The sequence below is a fragment of the Cicer arietinum genome, chromosome 2, assembly GCF_000331145.2.
Source record: "Cicer arietinum cultivar CDC Frontier isolate Library 1 chromosome 2, Cicar.CDCFrontier_v2.0, whole genome shotgun sequence".
Classification (NCBI taxonomy): Eukaryota; Viridiplantae; Streptophyta; class Magnoliopsida; order Fabales; family Fabaceae; genus Cicer; species Cicer arietinum.
In genome coordinates this window covers 8,138,854-8,149,157 of record NC_021161.2, presented here as the reverse complement: position 1 = coordinate 8,149,157, position 10,304 = coordinate 8,138,854, and the positions used below count along the sequence as shown (strand labels likewise).

At 32.9% G+C, this 10,304-nt stretch overlaps 2 protein-coding genes and 1 long non-coding RNA gene across 3 annotated transcripts; all 3 read left to right on the top strand.

Moving 5' to 3' along the window:
- The first annotated feature begins 60 nt into the window (after nt 1-60).
- On the top strand, nt 61-5,606 carry LOC101512554 (uncharacterized). Its single transcript, XM_004504449.4, has 7 exons — nt 61-360; nt 760-899; nt 1,137-1,174; nt 1,271-1,839; nt 2,230-2,316; nt 3,489-3,551; nt 5,218-5,606. Exons 1-7 carry the CDS (start codon nt 307-309, stop codon nt 5,269-5,271), a joined length of 1,005 nt encoding a protein of 334 aa, XP_004504506.1. The 5' UTR covers nt 61-306; the 3' UTR covers nt 5,272-5,606.
- Nucleotides 5,607-5,637: 31 nt separating this feature from the next.
- On the top strand, nt 5,638-6,051 carry LOC140919330 (uncharacterized). Its single transcript, XR_012162035.1, has 2 exons — nt 5,638-5,773; nt 5,872-6,051. It is a non-coding gene; the product is annotated as an uncharacterized lncRNA (long non-coding RNA).
- Nucleotides 6,052-9,017: 2,966 nt separating this feature from the next.
- On the top strand, nt 9,018-10,100 carry LOC101512858 (uncharacterized). The gene has a single exon (XM_004504450.4). It carries the CDS (start codon nt 9,098-9,100, stop codon nt 9,830-9,832), a length of 735 nt encoding a protein of 244 aa, XP_004504507.1. The 5' UTR covers nt 9,018-9,097; the 3' UTR covers nt 9,833-10,100.
- The last annotated feature ends 204 nt before the right edge of the window (nt 10,101-10,304 follow it).

The following is a 10,304-nucleotide window of genomic DNA, read 5'->3' as shown; positions in this document are numbered from 1 at the left end:
AACGGTCCCGGTTCAATCACGCAGTCACCATTTCTCTGTGACAAACACTACTTCCAACTCGGTGCTCCACCGTTTCCACTCCAAACCCAAAATCACCGCGCCCTTTCGACTCCGCCACAAACCCCCTCACAACCAGAATCCCATTTCCTTCACCTGAATCTCCAATCATCCTAATTCGCGGAAGTGAAATTAGGGTTAGGTTAACACTTCCCAATCATCAATCCATTCCTTATTAACGAATTGGTAACCCTATCGTAGCTGCATAAATTTTCGCTTAATTGATAATTTAGGGTTTTTACTGTCGATATGTCTAATAATTCGGGGGGTCGAGTTACCATTACTCTTGGACGTAGCGGTCAGGTACGTTTAATTTCATTTTTTTTTGTTCTCTCTTGATTTTAATTTGTGCTTCCTATTCAAGTAATTTTTTTAGCGGTTTCTGCTACTTAGATTTTGTAAAACTTTTATTTTTCGGGATTTAACTTTATTTAGATTATTATGTTAATGAAAGATAGTATTCATGGCAGTTATCAATTAATATTACATTTTGCTTGTTTTATAGTATTTGTTTGTTGTAGACATCAAGTTTTATTTTCGTCACGACTTTGTGTTATTTGTGGGGAACAAAAAGAATGCAGTATAGTTTTCCAGTTTGATCACTACTTGAGGTTTTGAGCAATGAAATATAGAGTTTCAGTGATATATGATATGATGAAAGGGATTAATGTGAATGACATGCTATTGTATACTCGTGTTTAGGTTGTGAAGAGGGGCATATCTGATGTTGCTTTCTCTTCTTCTATGTCTTCGGTTGGGACTAAGAGATCTGTGAGAGACAGAATTGGAAATAATGCAGACGGTTCTATGTGGCATGGAAATGGACTTGGCGGCAATAAACGGTGTTTGTGCTTTTGTTGGTTTTTTTTTAAAGTATTTATAGCTAATGTGGTAGTATTGGTCATTCGATCTGCTGCATTTTATTTGGGTACATTCACACACACACACACCCCTAGCACATTCTCTGTTTGTTCAGAAAATTAACTATCAGTGCTAGAGGCAGAACAGTTTGCCTGTTTGTTTTTATGATGATGCAATTAAATTTAGCTTTCATGAATATGTTGTTTGGATCTCTGCAGACAGCGAGGAGATGTAAGCATGCAAAATGGATTGGATGGTAGTACTTTGCCTCAGAATTGAATTTACCCTTCCATATTTATGTTATTTGATGTTTTCTTTATTTTTTTTATCTCATTTCTCTTAATTTGCCTAGATGGGCGTATTGGCAAAGATGATCTCCGAGTGAAACTCATGCAAAAAAGTGCATCAAGGATGGCTGAAAGTAATGGAAATAAGAGGCACGTGGACCTCCGTGAAAAATTGTCGAAGACAGCTCACCATTCACCGAACAGTTTTACTTCAAAGCAGCGCATGCCTGAACCAAGGGAAACAAGCTTGTTCAGGTCAGTTCCCTCCGCTAGAAGTTCCGATGATTTAATGCGTGTGGAGTCCATGCGAAGCAATTACACTCCATGGACACTGGATCAAATTCGGAAAAGATCACCAGATGGGTTTCCAAGTACTTCCAGGGCAATTTCCCCCCAAAGAAATGTTGGAGACCTACAAAGAAGGCCATTAAACAGGACATATGATGGTGTCAGACCACTTACATATGTAGGTAGGGATGTTCTTGATGCTTCAAGGCCTCCAAATGCTGCACCTTCATCTTTCATGTCACGATCCACAGTATCTACATTGCCTCCAGTAACTGCTAAGCCTGTAACATCTCATCCTGTCCAACTTCCTCCGTCAAGCAGTGTTGCACAAAGGGCTCCGTTTGTGGTGAATTTTACTTATACTCTTATCTCCATTTGTGTTAAAATTTGTACAAATTTTAGTATAAATTCTAGTCTCCTATTCACGCAGTTCAAGTTCTTTTTCCTCTCAAACTTATGTCTTTATTATACTTTTTGGTCATGTTATATAAATTTTTATTTTCTTACTATATTATGAAATTTATATCAACATTATGATTACCTCAGTACTTTTAGAACTAGTGAAGTTTATGTAAATTGCTTTTATAGTTACTATCAGTCTCTATGATTTGGTCTTGGAAGCTTATGGTGTATAGACGAGGATGAATTTTCAGTTCTGTTTGCTTATGGTGTATAGCCGAGGAAGCTTATGGTATATAGTTCATTCTGACATGTGGTTTTGCTGGTTATCATGCAGGGCGAGGAACAGCCAACACAAACTGTTGATGGCCTGTTACAGGCACTGGGACTACAAAAATATGCCATTCTCTTCAAGGCCGAGGAAGTATGTATCTCTTTCATTTATATAAATAAGAAATATATAATACTGATTTTTTTCATATTTATTTGAGTATTTTGTGTCCTATGTTTGATGAAATGTCAACATCTTTTACTCATTGGCTGCTATAGGAATTCTTCCCTGTTAAATGATTGGAGAAGACAACTTATAAATCAAGGGAACTTTTTTTACTGTTCGATCGTCTGTGATAGTTTTAAGCAATATTTTGCCATTTGACTTATTTCATTCTTTTCACTTCAGATAGTTATTTTTGTGTTGAATAGATGAACTGTATTCAGCCTTTTGTCTCATTTCCATGTCTGGGGAAACATGTTTCAAAAATTTCTAAGTTGTATAATGCTCTTGCATGTTTAATATGATTACAACTTGACTGAGTATATATATATATATGAAGAGGGATCAAATTATTCAAGAAGTAACTCTGAATTGTGTTACTTCGTTTAATAACTCATTATAAACATTGAAATTCACTAATCCAACTTCAAACAAAAGTTCTTAACGATTAGATCAATTCTACAAATTATCATAAAATTTTAAAATTATTTGATACTTTATTAAAGAGGAGCAATTTTTTAACTGTTGCAACATTATGTGAGTTCATTTTGTTATCATTTTTAATCCCTGATCTCTTGTTTGTCGAGTTGACATTCAACCTCACCTGACAAGGTGAATGTTGCCCTGATTAAAACTTACCTCTCAAATTACAGTGGGTGAAACTTCTTATAGTCTGGAGGTGATTGATAAACTTTTAGCTTCAGTTGTTTTTAGTTGTTCTATACTCCTATAGATTAAACTTTAAAGACCTTGAGATTAATGAGATCGATAGAGATATGCTACATGATAGAACATTATGGCGTTGTTTGATCCTTGTAGCCTATCCTACTTAGTGGGATAAGACTTGTTTGTTGTTGATTTTAGATGTTTCATATTCCTATACATTACTGAACTTCGCTGTAGGTAAACTCTGAAGTGTTTTATGTTGAGCGCTCAAGCGATCATATGTTATCTTATGACATTCATAAACATTATTAGCCTTAATATGAATAAATTAAACATTAAAATAAGGAATTAGTTGATGGATTGTTATGTATTATTCCGCCATGAATATTTCTAATTTGGCACTCCCAGTTATCTTATGCACTGGTAAGTCCTTGCAGGTGGATATGACTGCATTGAAGCAGATGGGAGAACATGACCTCAAAGAACTTGGAATTCCTATGGTAATTGTCTTTATTTAAATTTGTGGTTTATGTTTAGGTGTTGTTCAGTGAGGCCTACACTTTGAATAGGACGCTAAATAGATTAATTGAGGTAATCGGGGAATTGACTGCATCAGAGGATCTCTTGTTAAGTATTTAATTGTTTTTTTTTTTTTTGCATCCATCTTCTTAGTACTAGCTACCTTGTTCAATACCACCCAATTCCCTGTGATAGGAATTAGGATCTTTATTAGAAGATTTAGGGAAGAATTCCTCTTGTAACATAATAGATTGCAGAACTTCAATGATCTCCACCTCCCAATGCCATATGTGATTACAGTCTCAAATGCCCACTTTTTAATGTCTAATTCCTTTCTCTTATTATATACTTCACCACCTAACCCGCTAACCTACTCACTAACTAACCATGTAAAGGGTTTACCTATCAATACTCTCCATGAACATTAACCTTGTCCTCGTTGTGAACAGGATTACTAAACCAAAAAGTCTCGATTGAATCCCACTGCATATGAAACTTAAATAAAATAACTCTCAATTTACCTATACCATATTTTGCACAGCTGGCATTTGGAAAGTGTGGTTCTGATGGTGGTGGAGGTCTAGCTGGGTTGTCCTCTTTTGGGCTGTCTGTTTCGTGTGTGCCCATTAAGGTCTTTCAATGATTTGTCTAGCTTCTCAAACTCCTTTCAATGCTTTGTCTAGCTTCTGTTTGTTCTCTACCTTCACCCGGAAAATTTTCTATCCAAATCTTATGAAAGTTAACAGTATAGTTATTCTGCTTTTTAATTTCTTGTTCTTGTTTTCGCTTTTTATATCTCTTTAGTCAATCACGGCCATTGTGGTGGCCCTGAGTTATGCAAAATGGTGTTGCGGCTGTAGTGGCGTTCTTTGCGGCACAATCACTGAGAAGACAACTGAGAAACGTGGAGAAGTTATTTAAGAGCGCAAAGTCTAAAATAACCTTATTTTTAACCTTTTAGGGTTATTTTGAATGTATTTTTTGTCCTTACGTCTTGGTAAATTTTTTACTGGAATTTTTACAACCTCTTCTCCAAACATTACAAGTGCAGTGCTCTGTTTTTTGAATGTATGACATTTCTTCTCAGCAACCTTCCCCCCCTGTTCCTTTATTCGCCCTGACTGGTTCTTCTTAAGAAAGTTTCCCTTCTCTCCGCGCCAATGCTCCTCTCTTCTCTGCAATCATTCTTCTCCCTGTTCCTTCCTTCTTCGTGACCATTACTCTGCTCTATTTTTCTTTTCTGTGCTAACAGTCCCCTATGAATGGCATAATCTCATTTCTTTTCTTCTCACCTGTTTTTCTATTTCTTCTTTGCTAATTAGTTATGAATGAGTTAGTTTTGTGCATTATTCTCTTTTTTTAGCCATTATGTGTATGGCTTAAAATGCTTGTGGTGTATTTCGAGACATCAGTGTAATGGCCATACCGCTACCCGCTATAGTGTTTTTGGGGTAGGCCGCTACACTATACTATCTGCTACTGACTTTATAGTTTTATATGCGTATGAGGTTGCTTTAGTCATAGCCCTTAACAAGGACAAGATTTAGATGGTGTGAGTACCAAAAGAATGTGGGTTTTCATGTGTTGAATACAATCTTTGATTAATATGATACTATCTTACTAATAGAGATTGCTTGGGTTGTGCAGGGTCCTAGGAAAAAAATTCTTCTTGCACTCTTGCCTCGTAAACGTCAACAGTGATGAGTGTCTATTGTGCTTGATGCTGAAATTGACACATTGTTGGATCCCATGGCTTTATAAAATATATTAGCTGATGGTAAATTACACATCTGAGAAACTTTACTAGTTAATAGTATACATGCCTTGTTCCGTCTGGGGTTCGAGTGTCTCTTGTATTCACTGTCACATTTTTGCATTCAAGAACAAGTATCAGCTGAAAATTTTGTTGCAAATATTGGTCTGTAATGTACTGTATGTACTTATTTTAATTGAAAGAAATAGGAACCAGAATCAGTTTATTCCTAATTGATGTAGGATTCAAATTGAGATTGAAAATGACTGTGCTTTGTCTGGAAGATTTTCCCTTGTAGTGATCGATACTGTGGAGTTGATTTATGCTCTTGGAAGAATGTCGAGCTTTACCACTGATCTCAATGTTTGGGACGAATAGTCAAATGCTTGCTTTTTCTAGAAATGGTTTCATTGCATGAATCACAAGTTGGTGACAGTGAGCACCCAATTGGTACTTGATACAGAAAATTGAATTTTGGTAGTTAAAGTCATTTTTTGTCGAGAACATGTTGGTGACATTTTCTCAAATTTTATTCATTTGGTTTCTAGGATGTAAAAGTTGTGCTCTTTTTTGGTGCGGCACACTCACGTTACGAGTCATGACACTAGGAATAAATGCTTTTTCTACGGATCATTATGTAATTCTTTTTGTAACTCATTAATTCTCAAAACTCTCAAGTTATGTCAATTTGCCCAAAGCTGTTACTAAGAGTCTCTTTTCAATAGTAACATTTGCTGTTTTATTGAGTGAAATTCATGAATCGCACTATTTTATATGAGATCAATTATCAAAATATAGGATTTATTGATTTTTTAATAAGATAGTGGGTGTCGGAAATAAAATTTTATTTGCACTTCTGAAATAACAAACATGAGCTTAGGTGAGGCCACTTGTGTGTTAGCTGTAACAGTTTACAGATGTGTTACATGTGTTTTTCCAACACAGGTGCTCTCGTTTCAATCCCAATATTCTTTGTGCCTTTACATTAACTAGCTAACATATGGTTAAATAATAACTGAAGATTGATAAAAAGAAGGAAATAATGTTGCCAACACGTCAAATTGAACCAAAATGATTTTTTTTTTCAAAGTGAATTTGAAGAGCATTAATCTAAATTAATTAACTTTAAAAATAAAATAGAAGTAAAGTTTGTATAAATTTTCAACCTAACTCAAATTATCACTTATCATCAAACTATATTTTATTTGAGTTACCAAATATAAAGTTTAAGATTTTAACTAAAATCATATTTGACATGAATTAAAATCAATTCTACTACTTTCTAGTACTTTGAAAATTGAAACTAGAACACACCTAACCTATTAACAATTGTATTGATGTGATCTTTAATGTAATTCTCTATAAATTTAAAGTCTAAATTCTAAAACTTTAGACCAAAATTCCTTAATCAACCCCACATGCAACCAGAGGTTTGAGGGACTAATCTTGTAAGTTAAGATCCAGCGAGTCAGCAACAGAGACATGGTTGAATCTTCCTAGTTGTTACATTAACTTTTAATTCCCAAGTGAATTTTATTTATGAGTGCATTTGGCATAACCAGACATTTCAACTTAATATGTTCTTTCTCCGAAGCAACATATATAGTATTGTGTTTTATTTTGATGTTATAATATGATGGCTGCAGTCAGTTTTGGCATTCTATAACTTCACATAAAATATTAGAAAACCACTTTGAGCTTGTCTAAAAGTGAAGGCTCTATTCATAATTTTATATTAGGTTTGTTTTAGTGGGACAATCTCATATTTAGAAATATCACTCTTTATAAATTCAATTTAGAATTTATCTATGTGAGAAATAGATTATTGGAATTGGCTGAAATCAATCAATGATCCAACCCAACCACTTGAACCACCATAACCCAATTTCCTCCCACATGGCTTCTTTTTATTCCACATGTTAAGATAGTGAAATATGAAATGCTACATGACAGCATGCCTACTTGGAATTCTCCACCAAAAGCAACATTTTATTTTTTTGAATAAGCATTAAAATAGATAAAAAGGAGTGGGAAATTGATTAGCATGAGAGATTTATTGGTGGAAGAAGTCAACCAATGAGAGATCAAATTAAAGACAATGGAATAAAACACAATCTAATGATTTTTCTAAATTGTCCCAAAAGCAAACAAAGTGTAGGCCCAACTAGAACAACTGTCCATTTTTTATTAGTAGAATAATACTATAGTTGATGACTTGATTCACCTGAAAAAAATAGTATTTGTATAAAATATAGGCTTTGCCTGCTCTATGAAGATATGCCCAGATCTTATGGAAGACTCTTAATTAGTATATATGCTTACATCATTTCCCACTTCTTATATTCCACATTTTTTTTTTCTTTCACTGATTTTTTTATTTTTTTTCTCCTACCTTTACACGAGCATTTATAAAACATGGTCAAGAAAATCATATTAAGGTTATTTTTTAAGAAAAATTGTATCACTAGACTATTACTTAAAAGTTATTTAAAATTTTAATATTAATTGAGGGTATTTTTCAAAAATATAAATTAACGATACTTTATGTCTTTACAATTGAGACAAGGACTTAATTAATATCAATTCACTGATTATAAAATTTTAATAATACATTTGTTTTTTCTTCTTTTTGTCGAATTGACATTTATTAAATTATTCTTTCAATCATAATAATTAGAAGGACTATTAACATATTCTTTTAAATAGTATTATCGATTATCATTTTAAAAGATTTTACACACCAATTTATATAAGATGGTCCAGACCTATTTTTTAATGTGATTGTGGGTGGTGGGATGATTATTATAAAAATTACATTTAGTGCTGAATAATCAAAATTGTACAGATGTTACGCATTTTATAAATTACTTCAATTGAATAAATCTAGTAGATGGGACTTGGCTATAGCTTAGCACCCATTATAGCAATATTAATTTGGAAATCTTTGTTATAATATATGATAAGCTTAGGTAGAGGACAATACATTAAGCCATAAAGTCATTGGTTGGTCACTAAAATAATCTTAGATATGCAATTTTAGTACAATAGTAGATACGTTATAAAGTTAGTGCCTCCTCCTTCCAGATGATCATGTTTTTTTCGTTTGACTTTTTACATCTACAGTTAGTTAAATAACTTTAATCATGTCTTAAGCAAGGAATATATAACTTTTTAATCAAAAAGAATGCCAAGTGGAACTATAAAATATTATTAAGTGCGTATACACCCTCTAATTATATTTTTAATAAATTACAATGAATCTCCTTTGATCGATAACTTTGAAGTGTATCTTCTTTTTTATAGTTATATTATAAGTTGAAAATATTTTACCGACGTCGTTTAACAGTGATTATATTCTACCGAAGAATTTTTTAAATATATAATGGATTCTCTCATCTAAATCTGACAAGAGTTAGATATCAAATTTATGATCACTTATTTAAAATGTCTGAGTCTTTTACCCCTCGGACTAACCACATTTATAACTTATGTATCTTATTATAATACTAATTAATATTTTTTAGTAAGAAATATTGCATGAGAGAGTACTTCCATATTTATCCCATTTTTTCTTTTAAAGCTTTTATAGTATATAGTTTTTGACCTTAGGTTCCCTAATGCTGTCTATTGTACCATAAAACTATACTATATTTTTTTATAAAAGTATAGTACATGTGGGAACCTAAGAGCTTTCTATAAAAGGAAGATATGCATAACAACTAATCACTACAATTCTACATCAAAAAATATTTCTTTCTTATATCAAAGAGAAAAATGGAAAAGGAAATGTGTGACATTTCTCATACATGGGATGGTGAAAATGGAAATTCAGTTGAAAAGAGGCTTAGGCTATTTGGCTTTGAGCTAAATCCAACAAAAAATAATGAAGGGCTTGTGAAAGAGTCTAATAATGAAGGAGATGAAAGTGTGAATTCATCTAACTCAATTTCATCCGGAGGAGAGAAAATTGTTGAAGAGAAAACCTCAACTAGAGGCCAAGATGAGAGAAAATTTGAGTGTCAATATTGTTTCAAAGAATTTGCAAACTCACAAGCATTAGGAGGTCATCAAAATGCACACAAGAAAGAAAGAATGAAGAAAAAAAGATTGCAACTTCAAGCTAGAAAAGCTAGTATAAACTATTACCTACAACCTTTTCAAACCAATAACCATCATGGTAGTTTTGCTAATTACCATGGAAATGATACTCATAATTGGTTTTATGACCCTTCTTCTTATAATAACTCTGAATTCTCCTTGTGTGAAGAATCTCAAATTAGTTTCAAGTCAAATGTTCATGACACTACCAACTCTTTTGTTGATCAAAAATCTAGTTGGTATTCTTTGCCTTCACATAATCCTCCTTCTCAACAAGATAATTGCATGTTTACTTTCTCCAATAAAGATGATAGGCCTTTCATCTTTAAGCCTTCTTCAAACCAAATTCATACTAAAGGTTTAGATCTTCAACTAGGCCTCAATTTGAAGTCAAGTACAAAAAGGACATAATTTTGCATAGGACATATCGTAAAAGTTTCATTTTTTCCTTGAATTGTTTGAATGTCTCAATTCTCAATCATCAAGGAAAGGGATATGAAAAGGAAAAAAAATATCACTATTCGTTAGAATTGGTTTGTCTTGACCCAGCCGTTACAGAGCCAATTACTAAAGTATGACTAATAATTGTTTACACAATTTATACGATTCTTACAGTGTATTTATTTTATATGATATATAGCAATTGGCAATTACATTCAATGTTTTACATACAAAGCACATATACAATTCTTATAGTGTATTAATTTATTTTATTTCAAATTAACAATGTTTTGTATCGGATAAAATTCATCTTCACAATATCATATAAAGGGTAAACTAATTCAAGTTCTAGTTGCTATGTCACATATCAAGGGTAGGGAAACTAAATGAGGCATATTAAATGTGAAATATATGGCTTTTCCATGGTGATAGAAATGGGATA